At 45.5% G+C, this 19,678-nt stretch overlaps 1 protein-coding gene across 1 annotated transcript in view; it reads left to right on the top strand.

Moving 5' to 3' along the window:
- Positions 1 to 1,896: 1,896 nt before the first annotated feature.
- The window catches only part of OSBPL10 (oxysterol binding protein like 10), a 375,692-nt gene continuing 357,910 nt past the window's right edge, over positions 1,897 to 19,678 (top strand). Inside the window, exon 1 of the mRNA XM_045297679.1 lies at positions 1,897 to 2,097. Coding sequence (XP_045153614.1) covers positions 1,897 to 2,097 — 201 coding nt within the window. The remainder of the gene's footprint in view (positions 2,098 to 19,678) is intronic.

Consider the following 19,678-nt stretch of genomic DNA (forward strand, 5'->3'; position numbering starts at 1 on the left):
ACTTCCTCCATACCACCTAGAGGGAATGGTAGTTGGAAGAGCTCATTTCTTCTTTTTAAAAAAATCATTTTATTGGGGCTCGTACAACTCCTATCACAATCCATCCATCCATCCATTGTGTCAAGCACATTTGTAGGAAGAGCTCATTTCCAAGCCACCATTCAAACTCACTGCCATTGAGTTGATCCCGACCCATAGGGACCCTACAGGTCAGTGTAGAACGGCCTCTGGGGGTTTTCAGACCCGTAATGCTTTCCTGGAGTAGAAAGCCTTCTCTTTCATCAATGGAGCAGCTGGTAGTTTCCAACTACTGACCTGTGGTTCACAGCCCAACCCAACAATTTGCCGAGTACATTACCGCAGTGACCCCCAAAAGCAGCTCCATTGTTCTCCTCGTCAGGAAGGCGTGGACCCACTTCTTCCAGGAGGTTCTGCCAGCCTGCTTTCTTCTCTCCCTGGTGGAATGATGTCTGCATTAGATTCCAAGCCCATCTGCAGGCAGAAAGGGTGTGTGTGTAAGGACTCCCACGACGACACTGAGCAATGCCTGCCTCCTGAGCACTTGCATGGTGCCAAGGACTCAGAGACCTCCACAGGGGACTATTACTTAGGGGCCATCTCTGACCTTGGGGACATCCCCAAGGTCATCACCCTTACCCTGTGAAGAAAACCAAACTCTTCACCACTGACCAGTAGATTACATTATTATAAATGGAGAAAAAAAATTGAAGTTGTCAAGGATTTCATCTTGCTGAGCTCCACCACCAATGCTTACAGAAGCAGGAGTCAAGAGATCTACTGATGCCTTCTATTGGGTAAATCGGCTGCTAGAGACCATAAAAAGGGTTGAAGAACACGATGTCACTTGAAGGACTATGGGGTGCCTAACCCCAGCCATAGTATTTTCAATTGCTTCATGTGTGCGAAAGTTGGACACTGAATAAGGAGACCAAAGAAGAATCGATACAGTGGAATTATGGTGCCGGTAAAGAATATCGAACGCACCCGGGACTGCCAAAAGGACAGATCTGTCTTAGAAGAAGAGCAGCCAGCACACTCTTTCAGAGGCAAACATGGTGAGCCGTGGTCTCAAGCACAGACTCTGGCCATGCGGTCAGGAGAGATCAGTCCCTGGAGAAAGACACCGTGCTCGGTGCAGGGGCAGCCAGCAAAAGGAAGGCCCTCAGCAAGATGGATTGACACCGTGGTGGCAACAGGCGACTCAACCTGGCAATTGTGCGGCTGGTGTATGACGGAGCAGTGTTTTGTGCTGTTGTACACAGGACAACTCGATGCCACCTGACAGCCACTCTCACTTGGAAACGGGGCAAGTCTACCCTGAGGCCACAAGGCCTTCCTGCTGGTGCCAGGGTGCCCCGGGGAGCCATATGGCTGACTGTTCTAAGGAGTACATATCTCCCTAGTGTTGTTGTTCTCCCAGTAGGACTGGCTCTTGTTTGGTTGAAAGTTGAGCCACGGGGGTTAGTTCAGTTCTGGGCTTCATCTCTAGGGGTCATAGCCTGGGATGGGATGGGAGCTTGGGGCAAAGGTAATTATATTCGAGAGCAATGTAGCAAAGAGCCCTGGTGGTGCAGAGAATTAGGTGTTGAGATATTAACGATTCAGTGGTTCAAATCCACCAGACACAAATGAGGTTATCTGCTTCGACAGAGATTTGCAGTCTTTGAAACCCTTTTTTAGGGTTGATGTGAGTCAGAATTGATTCAATGACAGTGTGTTTGGGTTTGGGTTATAGAATAATCGTTAAGAACATGATCTTTTTCACAGAGAGGTCATGGAGGAAACTTTGAGGTGGTGGAGGGAACTTTGGCCGTGGTGGGAACTTTGTCGGAAGAGGAGGCTGTGGTGGTGGAGGTGGTGGCAGCACAGGTAGTTATGGAGGAGGTGATGGTGGTGATAATGGATTTGGAGGTGATGGTGGCCACTGTGGCGGAGGTCCTGGTTATAGTAGTAGAGGGGGCTATGGTGGTGGAGGACCAGGATATGGAAACCAAGGTGGTGGATATGGTGGAGGTGGAGGATATGATGGTTACAATGAAGGAGGAAATTTTGGCGGTGGTAATGATGGTGGTGGTGGTAACTATAATGATTTTGGAAATTACAGTGGACAACAGCAATCAAATTATGGACTCATGAAAGTGGGGGGTAGTTTTGGTGGAAGAAGCTCTGGCAGTCCTTATGGTGGTGGCTATGGATCTGGTGGTGGAAGTGGTGGATATGGTCGCAGAAGGTTCTAACAATTCAGAAGAAAAGGGCTACAGTTCTGAGCAGGAGAGAGAGCGAGGCGCTGCCGGGAAAGCCGCAGGTTACTTTGAGACAGGCATCCCAAATGCATCAGAGGAGCTGTAAAATCTGCCACAGAGGAGCGATGCTCCATAGTCAGAAACGTGACTGCAGCTTCAACAGGAAACCCTTCTTGTTCAGGACTGTCATGGCCACAGTTTGCAAAAGTGCAGCTATTGATGAATGCAAGGTAGTGTCGATTAGATGCACATTCCTGAGGTCTTTCATCTGTGGTAGCTTTGTCTTTTCATTACATTGGGCATATTGCCCTGTAAATTGTGGTGGTGGTACCAGGAATAAAAAATTAAGGAATTTTTTTTGACTTGTCTAATTTTATTTATTTATTTTTTTTATCAATTTATTGGGGCTCATACCATTCATCACAATACATAGATCAATTGTGTAAAGCACATCTATACATTTGTTGCCCTCATTATTCCCAAAATTAGCTTTCCTCTTGGGTTCCCGGAATCAGCTCATTTTCCTTTTTTCCCCTCCCCCTCCCTTCCTCCTCCCCTCTAAAAATTAAGGAATTTTTAACCTAAAAAAAAAGTGATCTTTAGAGTCAAACAGATGGTGTTTCTAGTTGTAAGACCTTGGGCTAGCTATTTAACTTCTCTGCGTCTTGATTTCCTCATCTGTAAAACAGGAATAATAACACCATTTGCCTCAAAGCTGCTAGAGGCTTACATGAAATAATGCAGAAAGAGATTTAGCTGAGTTCTCGGCATACACTCAGAGCTCGATGAAAGGAAGGAGGCTGCTATCTGCATCCTTCCCAATGTTCAATGGGAATTCAGATCTTTTATTGGGAAAAATGTTGACCGAAGGAAAGTTGCCTCAACAATATCTAGTCTTACATTTTTTAAATTTATATTTAAATTTTTTCAAAAGTGCCACTTAATATTTTATTATGGTATGGTGAAGCTATATATAATATTTTATTATGGTGTGGTGAAGCTATATATAATATTTTATTATGGTGTGGTGAAGCTATATGGTATGGTGAAGATATGGTGGTATGGTGAAGATATACACAGGTCTAAACATTTGCCATTTCAACATTTTACATGTACACCATGAATCCGAATCCACTTGATGACACCCGTTGTTGTTTTAATTCAATGGTAGTTTGGAAAATATTATTTTCTTTCCAGAGCAATGAGGTTTTCAAGGAAAGCAACTGTAATGACTTTTCATTTCAAATGAGAATATTATTGTGTCCTTCAGTGCCATTATGTCGGTTCTGACTCATAGCGACCGTATGCATGACGGCACGCAGCACCGCCTGGTCCTGCAGCATCCTCACCACGGCTGTCACGTTAAAGCCCATGTTAAAGTCATGTCAGGTTGCAGCCACTGTGTCCATCCATCTCATGGAGGGCCTTTCCCTATTTCGTTGATCTTCTACCTTACCTACCACGTGTGCTGTCCTTCTCCAGGGACTAGCCTTTCCTGGTACTATGTCTAACGTATGGGAGACGAATAATAGCTACCATGTATTGTCCTGCATGGATGCCAGGTACTTCCCATACAGTCCCCCAGTGAGTTTAACTCCTTCAGCAAACCAGTGAGTTAGGACGTCAGAAAACTCAGATACCAGACAGACAATGTACCTGGTCACGCTGCCAGCAAGTTACTTCACCCTGTTCTAGGTGGCTTGAGACCCTCCACTCTTCCATTGTGCTATTTAATTGACCCTTCAAGTTGTCGGGAGAATGAAAGCTGAGACGATCAAAGACTGCACTAACTTTCCCAGCCTGTACTAATGACCAGAACTCACAGGAGGAATCATCTATACTCAAGCTTTCATGACAGCAGGAAAAGCACTGGTAATGTTTATCGCATGAAATGTCTCGAACATCTTAAGTTCCTCTTCCAATTGGCTTTTGGATTCATTCAGTCTTTCATCCTCAAGGGGAACGAATATTTTCTGAAAATCTTTATCGATCCTGATTGACAAGTGTTTTCTTGAATCTTGCAGTGCAGGCTCCAGAACGCGAAAGTCTAGAGGGATTTCGAGGTCAGCGTTCCGTGCCAACGCTTTTCAGGGGACGGAACTTGGGTCAGGCTGAAGAAGAGACTCGTGACAGTCACTCGGCTGGTAGTTGTGGCAAACAGTGAGGTGAGCACCCCACACTGCAGTCAGGGCTCCTCCGGGAGTGCGGGGCTCCGTGTTGCAATGAGCTTTTCTGTTCCGCCTCTGATGTATGTGCAGTGAGACCTGCGAGGTGAGCCACCCCTCTCCAGGATGCTCTTGGGCTCCCAGGGCTCCCGGGTGTTCAGCGCTTACAGAGAGCAGTCTCACCATGTTTCTATTGTCGTTGGCAGGAAATACCTGCACTTTCCTTCTCAGACAGGCTTCTGTCTTACACGGGCTCCAGCTTTGCAGGTTTTACTGCTTGAATGTGATCCACGCCTCCATTCAAACCCAAGCTCATATCCAGCGCTTTATCTGAACAAGTACCTTGTCTCATTTAGTCTTCACTGTGGCAGCAAGGGGAGATCACAGCGTTCCTTCTATTACAGATAAGGACGTGAGAGGTTACATGATGTGTTCAAGATCCCCCAGCTAGTCAGCCGACACAGCCTGTGCCCGACATGGATTTGAAGGCTCTGGTGCTTATCAGTTGAGTTTCTCACCAGTGCAGACACTCTGAGCAGCTCATTTGTGTGGAAACAGTGGGGAGGCCACATCTAACCTCCTTGGGCTCCCAGGCTGATCGCCCCAAGGCAGATTTCTATGAGGCGGAAGGCAGTCATGCCCCCAATCTCTAACCTTCCTTAGCAATTCTGACATCAACAGTCCTTCCCACACTCTCTGTTTCTTGGCCCAGTTTGTCAGTTCATTGCAGTGGCTAAAGAACTCACAGATAACACCCACCATTATGGGACTCATGCCATTTGGATGAGAAATGCTCAGGATACTCTTGTTCAGGCTTTTTAAATTTGTTTTTCTACTGGACCTCAATCACTTAGTTTGGCATCTGCCCTGCTTGGGCAAAGTTACAAAGCCCTTTAAGGGCTGCCAATTAAGTGCCAAGTGGGTGTGCTACTCCGCCGTATGCTTCAGCCTGAAGGACATCCACCATTCTAACTCATGTGGTGGCTCCTGGTTCTACTGCTGCTGCTCCTCTGCCCCTCCTCTGGTGTCAAGGAAGTCACTTAGATCAAGGAGGTTCAATGAGTCGGTCAATGAGACCTCCCAAGGCCTGAGGATGTGCTCCCTGCCTGGCTCATCTCTCTTGATGGCAAACCCACCCTGTCCCCTGCTCCTGCAGCAGCTCACTTTTATACCCAGTAGGATGGAACTCACAATGCACCCTGTTCACAATCACTTTCAGCTGAATCAGTATCTTCTCCCACCTTCTCTTGGTCAGACCCATCAGAGAAACGTCATTTGGTGCGAGTTCCTGAGACTGTGACTACAGCAGCCGTGTTAGATCGTGCACTGCACTGCACGCAACAATTCATTTCCGTTATGAATTATCACTGCAGGTCAACACCTGGCTGCAAAAGAAGACCCCTCCATTTCTTCACAGGACCCTGGGAAATGATCCCTGAGTTGTCTGCTTCCTCAAAACAAGGCTTATTGGGGAAAACCACAAGGCCCAGCCTTCTTGGCCCAGCCTGCACACTTTAGATAGATGCACTTGGAGACAAAATACCTTAAAATGTTTGTAAAATGTATTTGTCCTTCTTTAAAAACACACATAAACATTGTAAAAGAATGTGAAGGAAGACTAAATTCTCTCATTTTTCCTGGCCCATCTTCAATGTCACCATCTAAAAGTAATTACTCTTATTGTTGCATGTCTATTCAGACGTTTAAAAACATATGCAAAACACATGGATAATACATGTAAATTATATAGCAGGAAATATACCTATCCTGCGGTGCACTTTTTCATCTCATAACAGTATTTCTGTGACATGTTTTTATATCAGTAATGTAGTTCCGCTTCATTTTTCTTACTGAAAAGTATTTCACTGTGGGGCTACACCATGCTTTATTTATTTACTCCTTTATTGGTAGACATTGGGCTGTTTCTAGTTTTTCACCACTGTAAACCAAAAAAGCCATGATAGATAGGCTTACACGGACCTTTACTTATTCCTGCAATTGTGTTTCTAGAACAAATATTCTAAGAAATAGAGTGTCGAAGGCAACGAGTATAAACACATAAAGACTTCATTAAGCCTAAAGCAAATATTTTACATGCACTAAATGGATTTTAGGGACCATATGTCAAAATATGTGGCTTTTAATGTATAGTTTTACTATATTTATCAGAAAGCAAGTCTGAAACCAAATGACTTAATTATTCAATTCAAGAAGAAAACATGTAAACAACAGTTGTGAAGCTTAAATAAAACCAAAGAATGTAACAAATCAAAGGATGAAATAATCGGTAACATGGCGACTAACAATGACAGCAAAATCACAGAAAGGATGTTTTAACATAACAAAACAATATTTTTCAATATTATAGACAAACTTCTAGAAAGACTAAACCGAGAGAGAGAGGTGGGGGGAGAGGCAAAACTCATGCAAACAAGCAAGTGACAAAATGAATAAATACCTGGAAATCAGTTGTAATAGAGATTTAAGCAAAATAAAAATATTTATTAACAAAAATGCAAAAATTGACTTTAGAAGAAAGAGAAACATTAAAAAGACTAATAGCATAAAAATATGTTTAAAATATCTCCAAGACTTCCTGTCTACACACATTAAAAATGGTGGCCCAGAAGGTTTTATACATGTCTTCTCTCAAACATTCATATTCTGAGTCTAGCGTAACCTTAATTTTGAACCTGGCTAAGGCCCAAACTAGAGAAGAAATGTTAGTACAGCCATCAGTAGTTTTTGCCAAACATTCCCAGATCTCTCCCGGTGTTCTGGACAGGTGGCCGGGTAGCATTTATTCACCCTTTGCAATTAATTGGGGAGTATCATGACTCGTTCTATCCCCAAGTGTAGGAGCTTCAATGGTGTGTGCTACTTCTAGGCTGGAGCATCGCATGGCTGGGTTGAGACCATCCAGTGCCTCTAACTCCAAGTGTGGCAACCAGTAACTTGGGAGATGGCACTTGCTCTATCAGCCTCGGTCCCAACCTGCTGACCTGAGGTAGACATGTAGCATATGAGATCGTTCACCTTCAGTGTTTTAAGCCACTGAGATTTGGGAATTGTTCTTGTTGCATAACCTGGTCTATCCTGGCCAGTATCATCATGGTCAGTGGGCTCTCAATAGCTACTCCAACATTTTTCCAGTGAGCCCTCCCAGATGGCAAGGGGTTGGGAAATTTAAGAACTGTTAAGGGACTTGTCAGTGCGCTTGGCAGCCTGAGTTCTTGGTGTGATTAGTTTGCACCAAATAGATGCTCTTGAATGAAATCAGAAGTTCAGTGTGAATAGGTCCTCTTCCTGAAGTTCCAGCTGTTGGTTTTGTTTGGCATGGTCACAGGCAGCATGTTGGAATCCAGTCACCAGCTATGTGAGTGTTGAGGGGCCGTGTCGGATGCTAGCATTCCAGTGTCCAGTGACTTGTTTACAGTGTCCAGAGGTGGCTGTGATGGCGGGAGCAGCTTCCTGCTCGGTCCATCATGGCTCCAGTGGTGAGCAGTCTCACAGCCAGCTGTTCCAGGACCGCCATCGGAGGCCCCTCTCCAATTACAGCAGTGGCCATCGCTCCTCTGATCTGTTTGGGGAGTCATTCCTGGAGGTCCAGTGCGGCGTCCTTCCTTTCAGCCCTTCTCCTGATTTCATCAGCACTCAATTTTGCGGAAAGGAGTTGACACGAGGTTGGCTTTCTGCAATTGGACCCTGACTAATTTAAGGCCCACTTTATTTTATAAATATAGATAGAAAAATCCTTAATGAAATATTAATTAACTAAATCTCACAGTAGCTATGGACACATACACATGTACATACACACATGGATATATGTAAATATAACATGGATACAGGTAAATATAACATGCATACACATATTACACACAGATACATGTGAGAGTAAACTAAAACATATTGCTACAAAATCAGAATGTGAAACCATGGTCTCTCAATGTATCCTCCATCTAGGTCTTTACACCCTTTTCCCCCCAACACTAACATATTTTTATTTTATGCATTTCTTTTACACCTTTATCCCAAAGCATATGTCTTATTTAAAGGTGTGTTCAGTTTCTATGTATCTGATTACCCCTCAGGACTCATCACAGAGTCCATTTCACGCCTAGTGACCCTGTAGGGCAGAGAACTGCCCCATAGCGTTCCCAAAGCGATCACTCTTCGTGGAAGCAGACAGCCTCATCTTTCTCCTTACAAAACATCAATATTTACATAAAACAATTTGGATGGGCATGTTTATTTCATTGGTGTGAGAAATTTGAAGGACCAGCTGGTGAGTTATATTGGCAAATATTTGTCAGGCTCTTACTATGGGTCTGGCTGTCTTTTGGACAATGATAGGGACACAGACATGGATAAGACATATGCCTGGCTTTTAAGAGTTAGCTCATAATCACAGGGAAAACAGGGCAGGCCATTGGGAGAACGGCCTCTGAGGTGTAATTCACAAGAAAACGTTGAACATAAATAAATAAAAGGCTCCTCAATTGCAGCTAAATACAATCTGATTGTTAAATCAAAGGGAAAATCAGTTTGGCTATTACAGAATATAAAAAAGGTACAGACAGAAGAAGTGTCCCTTAGTTGGTGCAGAACGTTTGTGCGTGTGGCTTTATGCACTCTTGAAGGTCATGTTTTCAGGAGCCCTGCTGGCACAGTGGTTCCGAGGTGGGCTGCTAACCATGAGGCCAGTCATTTGAAAACAACAGCCGCTTGAGGAAGAAAGAGGAGGCTTTCTACTCCTGTACAGAATGACAGTCTTGGAAACCCACGGGGACAGCTCTGCCCTGTGAGTGGGCACCAACTCTGTGGCAGTGAGTTTGTGAGTTTATTTCTAACCATTCCCTAAAGAATGCTGCGATTTACACAATGTCAGAATGGCAGTTTGGGTGTCCGCCAGGGACTAGAGCTAAGCTCCTTTGAACTGTTTGGGGAGCAAAAAAGAAGTCTGAAGGGGCGAGATCAGGCTCTAGGGTGGATGGGGTAAGGTTTTCAAATAGTTTTCTTGGACAGCTCTTGTTACCATTGATGAATGAGCAGGTACATTGTCATGATGCAAAATAATAATAATAATTGCTTGAAGCAGCTTTCCTGGCTGTTTTCTCACAAACATAGCTCTTGGTTTTCTTAAATGTCTTCATAATAACCCCCCTACCCCGTGATCCCACCGTCTCACTGATCTGGAAACAAGGAGAAGGGAGGGAAAGTTACTGGTTAGAGGGTAGGTACATGTTAACTTGGCTGAAATAGAAGGCATCATACTGTAAGAGGGAGGCTGGAAACAAATGATGGAGGCAGGCAAGACCCTGGGAGGTCTGTAAGAATTAAAGGCAACAGAGACAAATACTGTGATGTACACAATTTTGCAATAGTGGTGGCCTACTAGTAAATATTTGGATAGATATGCTGGCTGAACAGGGATGGGAAGGACAGTGGAGTATGCCCAGGGACACATAAAATTTCAGAGGCTATTTATAGGTATGTGCTTACCTTTGCTGAAATTATATCCACGAATGTGGTAGAGTTATATGGGAGGTGTGGTAGTTACATAATCCCATGTCAGTTAGAGGGGTATTAAGAGTGAAGGGTGGAGTCTAACCTGTCAATCAGACCATAGCCTGATGATGCCTCCTTGTGGGCGTGGCCTTCTCATGAGGATGCTGGGAACTTCCTCTCTCTTTCTCTCTCTGCCTTCCTTTCCCTGTTGACGAGTCATGTGGAGACTGCTGAGACCTTCAAGGATCCCCCTTCTTTCTCTGTTTCACCTTCCTGTTGACAAGCCATGTGGAGCCACACTGAGACCTGAGCGAGCCATGTGGTAGAGACCTGTGCCAGCCCTGGAGATGCTTCCACCACCACTGGATCCTCAAGACCTTTCACCCACTGACCTATGATCTTCCTGCCTTCGGCATCATTGCGTGTGACTGTGTGAGTCTGAAGAGAGATTTATGGACTAATATCAGACTTATAGGCTAATATTAGACTGACGGACTTGATCTGGACTGAGTGGGATGTTTTCTTGATTTACAATAACTCTTTGATATAAAGCTCTTTCTTATAGGAGTGTCTCTGAATTTGTTTCTCTGGTCAACCTGACCTAACACAGGAGGCAAAGATACAAAAACTTCTTAGATAGGATCCAAGACCTTGAGGGAACAAGTCACTGGGCTAGGGGATCAGGGCCGTAGTCTCTGATCAATTGGCTTCACACAGTTCACAAGACAATATGCTGCATCTGACTCTGGTGAATAGTAACTGGGGGGGGGGGTCTTAAAAAGCCAGTGAGCAGCCATCTATGGTGGAATGATTGGTCTTTCTCCACCCAGAGGAAAAAAGTGTGATAGATGGAAACAATTAGTTCACTGGACTCCTGTACCACATACCATGCACACATCAGTCTCTAAACCCCTGAGACCCAAAATTTGATGGTGCCAGGCTCCCACTGCCAACTGCTCAAGAAAGGATTGACTTAGAGCAGCGGTTCTCAACCTGTGGGTCGCGACCCCACAGGGGTTTCCTGATTCATAACAGTAGCAAAATTACCGTTCTGAAGTAGCAATGAAAATAATTTTATGGTTGGGGGGTCACCACAACCTGAGGACCTGTATTAAAGGGTTGCGGCATTAGGAAGGTTGAGAACCACTGATCTAAAAGGTCTTGAATAGAGTAGAAGAAAAATGTGGAAGGAAACTCAAACTTATAACCCCATTTACTGGTCAGATAGAGACAGGTGGGGCCCACCCCCACCCCTTGCCAAGATTATGGTCCTTAGTCACCCTTCAGGTCTGGCCCTGAATGACAACCAATCACTTAAGGTCAAAAGGGCAGCATTTACCCAGGACCAAGTTCAGAAGGTAGAAGAGGAGGGAGAATGGACACAGGAAACAGAGAGGGAAGGGATGCTGCATTGCGAGGGCTGCATCGAATGAGTGGAAACAAAATGGGTAGTAAGTGTTGAATGGAATATCACTCATCTACTCTGCAAACCTTCTCCTAATGTGCAATGAAATGCTCAACGTTAAAAGACAAAAGGCAGAAAAGCAATAAAAGTAACGAAGACAATAAAGTTTCTGGAAAAACAACTATTTTTCAGGACTCAATAGCATTCATTCCCATGACCCATCATACCTGCTCCCAAGTAAAATACTTCCAAGGAACTTCCACCCAGGGGCGTGTCCACTGATGTTCATTCTCAGCATTCACAATAATTAGCTCTGTTTTTTTGCTCTGTTTTCAAAGGATAAACTGAAAAAATTCTAGCTATCATGTCTTGCCTACGTTTGTGTTAGTCTAGGTTGACTAGAGAAACAAATCTGGAGACACTCATATATGTGCAAGAGAGAACTTTATATCAAGAAGTAATTATGCATCAATAAAACATCCCAGCCTGGTCCAGATCAAGTCCATAACTTCAACATTATCCCCTAAGTCCCATATTAGTTCATGAATTCCTCTTCAGACTCACAACAGAAAAGTGGGTGAAGGGCGACGTCAGACAGGGCAAGATATGACAAAATAATTATAATTTATAAATTGTCAAGGGTTCATGAGGGAAGGGGGCGGGGAGGGAGGGGGGAAATGAGGAGCTGAGACCAAGGGCTCAAGTAGGAAGCAAATGTTTTGAGAATGATGAGGGCAACAGATGTACAAATGTGCTTGACACAATGGATGGATGGATGGATTGTGATGAGTCGTATAAGCCCCTAATAAAATAATTAAAAAAACCCAAAAACCTTCTGAGGGTTCCCAAGGCTGTCACTTTTTCCAGGAGTAGGAAGCCTCGTCTTTCTCCTGAAGAGTGGCCAGTGGGTTCGAGCTGCTGACTGTGTAGTTAGCTAGTCCGTGCCTAACTCCCAATGCCACCAGGGCTCCGTAAGATGATACCAGAATTCAGAAATACCCACCAAAGAGTGGAACAAAGTGCACGAACTTTGCTATCTGTATATAAGTGCTGTCTCTCTTTAGCTTTCCACTTCTCCAGCAGCCGCTCGTCCCATGACACCTGCCTCCGGCAGCAAGTGCCCACACTCTGTTGGAGGTGCTGGGTGGGATAGCCCACTGAGGCACTGCCCTGCTTGCTCAGGGGCCCTTCAGGGGATGCCCAGGCTTGAGCTTTGGCTCCTTTCACTGTGGCGGTTGCCCGGTGGTCAGGGCTATGGGCATGGAGAAAGGAGGAGGAGGAGGAGAAGGGGCGGGTAAGGCTGAAAGAGTTGAAAGCACATGAAAGGCCCATGGAAGGCAGGCAGGAAGGGAAGGGAGCTGTCAGCTGGACAGCAAGTGTGTGCTGTGGTGGGCAGGGGCCAGGACCAGAGACGGGAGAGTGACAACACAGACGTGGCAGTGGGGAAGCCCCGGTTTTCCCAGTGTCCTCCGAGGCACAGTGGGAGCACAAATGCAATCACCCTACATGATTCTCCCATATAGCATGTGGCCAGCTCATAAAACATCTAGATAAATCACGTTCCAGTCCACAGTTAGGAGCCCTGGGGACAGAGTGGTTTAAGCTTTGGGTTACTAAGCCGAACCTCAGCAGTTCAAACCACCAGCCACTCCAAGGGAGAAAGATGAGTCTGTCTGCTCCCCTAAAGATTTATATTCTCAGAAACCGAAGGAGCAGTTCTGTTTTATCCCGAGTCAGGACTCACTGGATAGCCATGGCTGGGCATTTCACAGCGCACATCATGGACAACAGGCCAAAGGTGGGAGCAAAGAGGAAGGAACAGTAGTTGGAAAATATGGCCTTGGTGATAGAAATAAAACTAGCAATCACATGATCGGATTTTGCAACATCAACCACTTGTTCATGGTAAATACTCTCTTTCATTAAGAGAAGAAGCAACTACTTTACACATAAACCTCAGATGGAATTCACAGGAATCCACTTGATGACATTTGTGGGAAGAGAAGAGGGAGAAATTGAAGTTCATTTGACAAAACAAAATCAGGCACTGACTGTGGAACAGACCACTAATTGTTCATCGACAAGTTCAGGTTGAAGTTGAAGAAACCTTTAAGCCCACAAGACCCAAAAACATGACCTTGAGTATATCCCACCTGAAGGTAGAGGTCATCTCACAAGCAATGTGGCTCATTGGACCCGAAGGACTGAGGACCAGACAGCTGTGGGAGGACCGCCAGAGCATCAGATGGGAAGGAAGCCAAAGGACCCAGGACATAAAGAGACCGAACTGGGAAGCAGGAGAAACGCTGACGTTTGCTCTTGAATGTAGAGAAGCTAAAGCAAATGGAAGAAGCGGTGCAAACCGCTGAAGAGAAAACACCAAAGGGCAGCTTGAAACGACCAAGTAAAGCGTTCTTATGAACTATGCAAAGACGGGGAGTTAGAAAACTCAACGGGAAGAACATGCTCAGAATTTCTGATGGTGAAAGAATTGGAAAAATGTCAAACCTTCAGTTTCAGTATTGAAGGCAAAACACGGAATGATTCAGGAAGCAGCAGAAAAAAAAAATGGAAGGAATACACAGCCACTCTACCGAAAAGGAATTGTTTGGTGTTCAATCATTTCAGCCGTAGCATATGATCAAGAACCAATGACACTGAAGGAAATCATTCAAGATGCACTGAAGGCATTACCGAAAAACAAAGCTCCAGGAATTGTCCTGATACCAATTGAAGCGTTTTCAACAAACAGATGTAGTGCTGGAAGCACTTGTTAATCCATGCCAGGAAATGTGGAAGACAGCTACCTGGCCAACTGACTGGAAGAGACCAATTTCCGTGGTCAGTCCAAAGAAGGGTGACCCAACAGAGTGTGGACATTGTTGAGTGTGAGGGAAACCAGCCCGGAACACACAATTGTACAGCAATAATAAAGATTACAGGAAAGTCATAGAGAGCCTGAGAGGTAGAAGAGAGATTGAAATAATGGAGTCAGACACATTTCATAGTAGCATGCTCACCTCAGCCTCACTTGGTGGTCCACGTGGAGAGAGAGAGAGATTTATTGCTAACCAAGGCTTATATATTCTCTGGGGACGTGCAAGCCCCCTAATTACAGGTGAAGACATATGTCACAGGAAAGGGTTGTACTATAGGTTATACAGTAATGGGAGGTGGGTGATCTAGGGGAACATACACTGAAGGAAGAGGAGGGAATAAGGGTATACATGTGACAAGATGGGCGGACCCTAGATTCATGATGGCGGCCTAACCTTGATTGTCTTAGAGCTAGAGATTTTATTTAGCCTAAGCTTTCAGGGGGAGCAATCCACTGACCCTACCAGCAGGGAGTGAGCCCTGCCTATTGTGGGAGGGACAATGGTGTCTGCTTGCTCTGGATGGCTGGAGTCTTCAGGGAGATCACTTGACATTTACCATTAATTGCAAGCAGTGTCCTAAGTCTAACGTATATTTGGGAGAGATGACTTGGGAGAAATCTTTCTGTTTCCCACAGGTGAGCAATACCATTAATATCACATGCAAGTAAAACTTTGCTGAAGATAATTCAAAGATGGTTAGAGCAGTGTATCAACAGGGATCTGCTACAAAGCTGGATTCAGAAGAAGAGGTGGAACAAGGGCCATCACTGCTGGTAGATCTTGCTGAAAGCAGAGAATACCGTAAATATATGTATTTGTGTTTTATTGACTATACAAAGGCATTTGACTTTCAATCCCCTCATATGAGTGTGAAAGTTGGACAATGAATGAGGAAGACAGAAGAACTGATACCTTTGAATTATGGCGTTGATGGAGAATCTTAAAAGTGCCGCATATTGGCAAAAGAGCAAACAAATTTGTCTGGGAGGAAGTCGTAGATTCGAGGATGGAGAGACATTGTCTCTCATACTTCGACAAGTGATCAGGAGGGATCCCTCCCTGGAGAAGAACATCATGCTAGAACAAGAGACGGATGACTCTGTGGTTCTAACAATGACATCAAACAAAACAATTGTGAGGATGACAATAGTTACATTTCCCAAAATTTGTCAATATTCTTTTAAACTCTATGCCGGTGGTGCTGCTTCAAAATCTGTTTTTACATTCCACCCCCCTGCCCTGCCCCTTTTGATCAGAATTCTTCTATAGTGTCTTCGATTCAAATGTCCAGAAATGGTCTCATGACAAAGGAGGCAGCTGCTGTTCACGGAGGCCATTATTCACACATCCAGATCCTCTTCCTGTTCTCGACTCTCTTTCTTCCTCTGTTTCCAGACAGGAAGCTTTCTATGGACAGAGACTGGCTCTCTTTTCAGCCCTGTGGCCCCAGGGATGAGCACAGTACCTGTGGCGGCGGGTGGGGGTGGCTGCTGCGTGCTTTCAAGTAGGATCACACTCAGAGTGACCCTGAGGGCATCAGGACGCAGCACTCCCTGGTCCTGTGCCATCCTCACAACTGTGACGCCGAGCCCATCGGTGCAGCGCCCGCATCATGCCCTCGTGCTGAGGGCCTTCCTCCTTTTCACTGTCTCTCTAATTGATGAAGCATGAGGTCCTTCTCCAGGGACTGAAACGCATTCAAAGCTCGAATGATGGAGTCTAGCCACCCTCGAACCTAGGAAGTAGCAATATCTGTTGTGTGAGTGAGGGCTGCATTCCCCTAGTTAGACTAGTCTGAGCCAGCAAGTGTAGACAAGTGTATCATGAACTTGGATGACTGTAGATCAGGGTGTTGTAATTAGAGCTGTCTTGATTCTGATCCTGGCACTTACTAATTATGTGAGCAAAAAAGATCCTTGCTCTGTGAACCTGGGTATAATATTTTACTAAATACAAATCTCTCTCTAGTGCAGTCTTGTTATAATTATCGGGAGAAAAATTTGATGGATTAGAAATGAATAAAAAAGATGACTGGGTGTCCTTTCAAGGGAGTGTTCATCCCTCTAAAGGAGCCCCAGGGTCATCTGATGCCACAAGGTGTCTCCTTGCGTGAGCCTTGCTTTTAACCAGGCCTCTTGACAACTCCGCAGGGTACAAGTTAAGTTGTAGAAAACCGATCAGAATAGCTCCTGTTCATGACCATGCAAGAAATTCCTGCTCAAAGCCATGCAGAAGAATTTTGTCTGGTTGGGAACATAAATGTCTTGAACCAGCTTGAACATTTTACTGGCTTCTCCATTATTAATGAGTTGAATAAAATCTTTGACAAGAGCTCATTTCATATTTGCATGAGACTTACGATTTTACCTTTTGAAATTATAACTCAGTATAACGAAGAGCTATAGCAATAAATGTAACGTGTATTCTTCCAGACATGCTCAAGTAATAGCTAGTGGAGAAGATTATGATTTTATTGGCAAACTGAGATACCAGACAGTGTGCCAAGGGGTTGTCACCAAGGACATAGCAGTTATTACAGAGCCCACTTTATCAACCAGGCCAGGAAGGGTTGAAGATGGAGAAATTCTCTGGCTGGCTGGATGCGCAGTTCACTTGCACTGCTCACATTTCTCTTGGTCACAAGCACTGAAACCTGCCTGAAATGATGGGGGCGCTCATACCACTGAAGCAGAACGAACAGCCAGCCTTCAAAGGGAGGAGACGTGTACCTGGAGCGGAGGTGACAACACCTTTTGACAATGCCACCAGAATCTTTTCTGCATCTCTCAAGTCCACCTCTGCTTTTCGGCTTGATTCTCTGTTCTTGAATAGTACCGAGGACACAGGAACCTTGTTCACACAGCCAGGAACATGGTGGCCAGCTGATCCCAAGCCTTTTTCCGCAAAGCTCCAATGACGAGAGAATGATACTTTCTTCTCGATTCCAGTGCAAACGTTTCCATAAAGTGATTTAAGTGGGCTGCTTTGGAAAGGTAGCCATCTCAGATAACTCAGTGTCAATGTGTGAGAAAAGGTTGTTTCCTGGGTGACCATAAGGCTAGAGTTAGTGAGAGAACAGCTCTAGGGACAAGAGAGAGAGTATGGAACAGAAAATGCAGAATGTCCTTCCATACACTATTGGGATTGGCTGGGAAGCTGCAGGGTAACCTAATCAGAACCAGTCCGATTGGAGTGCATTGGGGAGCTACAGGGAGGAGGAACCGTGCAGGGACAGGGCTGAGAACACTGCGCTGGGGACCTGGCCAGGAATTTTCATAGAAGAAATCGTGTGAGTGTCTTAGAGTGAGGGTAATAAACGATGTGCTCAACTAGATGCATTGATTACCCTCTGTGTGCCACCCACTGTGATAGCGTCCTTCCAAATCTTATTTAACTCTCTCAGAAACCCACTGGCTAGGTCCAAGGAGCTTCCCTCAGGTGTTTAGGAAACTGAGGTCCAGAGAGGCCCTAGGAAGGCACGGTACCAACTGGAGTCAATCTGATCCTCAAGCCTGTTTGAGATGGACCCTTGGTCTTTGGAAGCATGTATTCATAATACAAACTGGATGCTACTCCGATCTTAATCTTCATCCTTCACCCCAGGGCGAACTCCTTCTGAGCAGGATGGTCATGGCCACGGTGAAAGCTGACAGGGAAAGACTGACCCGGTATCTGCCTGTTGCTGCTGTCGGGTGCGATGGAGTTTGCTTTGACGCACAGTCACTCCACCGCAACCTCTATGAGGGCGGATCGCAGGGTCTGTCAGGGATAAGACTCACGAACGTGAACGCTACTCACTGGAGACAGGAACATGCCTTCCAATAGAGCGAACTGGTGCGATGAAGAAAGCGGGGGATCCAAAAACAATTAAAAAATAAAATAAAATAAGAAAGCAGGGGACCAAGGCTGACATTTGTGACAAGGAGACAATATCGTCCAAGATTAGTTCATGTGGAACCGGGCTCGAGCAGCCATTGGGGCAGCAGCCCTGCATATTTAAAACACAAGGGAAGTTGTCTAAGAAGACACCCCGGCGGCGGCATCTTTGCAGTGACCTAGGTTGAGGGGATCGAATACCTTGTTATGTCTGGTCTTCAGGCCTGGTCCTGGGACAGGAGCAAACTTATTGGGAGTCAGCGTTGGCAGAGTTACACTTGGGAACAGAGGTCGCCAGAGAGGTGTTTCACTGTGACAGTAACGAGAGCAGCGGTTCTCAACCTGGGGGGCGCGACCCTTTGGAGGTCGAACGACCCTTTCACAGGTGTTGCCTAAGACGCTATTTCTGATGGTCTTAGGAACCGAGACACCACTCCTCCATCCGCCTCCAGGCGGGTCCGCCCACATGCAGATACGCCCACATACAGGGTCACTACAACGTGAGGAACTGTATGAAGGGGTTGCGGCATCCGGAAGGTTGAGAACCACTGAACTAGATGAATAGTTCCTTAGAGTTATGGCAGGGGAGGCAGGGGGAGAACTGGGGAACTAATAAAAATGGGTACGAGAATGAAGAGAATGTTCTAAAATGGATTGTGGTGATGATTGCACCCCCCCCCCCATAGGTATGAAATGACCTTGTAGGTCACTGAAGATTCCAAGTCCACTTCAAATGGACTTTTCCTACTTTTTCCCAGCCACTCAACTCTGCACAACTCTTCTTAACATACCTAAACCATCCTATTGTGAGTGAAACATGTGCCAATTAAAACAAGAAAAGAAGAAAAATAAGTCCCTCCCAAAAGGAGAGCTCTCGTTTCCCCACGAGGTGAGCGCGCTGTGGAGAAGACGCTGGCAGAGGATGGCGGTGGGCGAGGCAGCCCAATAGGCTGAGCCCCAAAACAAGAAATATGACAGGGGGAAGTCAAACCGACTGTCAGCTAGTCCAAGTCAGAGCGACCCTGCACATGATGGAACGGCCGGTCTTCAAAAAATTATTTGTGATGTTTTTATCTGAAAAATATCACATAGAGCTTAATTAGATAATCACATGTATTGAAAAACATGAAACAAGCGTTGAGTCATATCCTCTCTGTTGGACTAGGGGGCTAGCAGTGGGGAAGGGCTGGCGAGGAAGGGCTGGCATCTCTGCCACCATCCAGGCGGTGAGACGGCCCAGGCACAGGGCGTCCTGGGGCCCAAACAATGCTGCTCAGAGAGCAGCAGGACACAGCTGGTCAAAGGTGTAAGCCCCAGGGAAGTAATGACCGCTGTCTAGGACCACATGAGATCTAGAAGTTAGACCCTTTCCAGAGGGTGGCTGATTTCACTTTGCAAATCTCCCTCTTCTCTTGTTTCTTTCATGTGTTGTTCTCCTTTTGAATCCTCTCACGAATGTAAACACCCAAACCCACTGCAGCAGAGTCAACTTTGACTCAGATCCACCCTATGATGAAAGGATATAGGAAGGGAAGGGTCTGGTATTTGGATGCTGTTATTCTAGGATGCCTGGACTCA

The sequence above is a fragment of the Echinops telfairi genome, unplaced genomic scaffold, assembly GCF_000313985.2.
Source record: "Echinops telfairi isolate 266 unplaced genomic scaffold, ASM31398v2 ScPeMD7_7420;HRSCAF=8458, whole genome shotgun sequence".
NCBI lineage: Eukaryota > Metazoa > Chordata > Mammalia > Afrosoricida > Tenrecidae > Echinops > Echinops telfairi.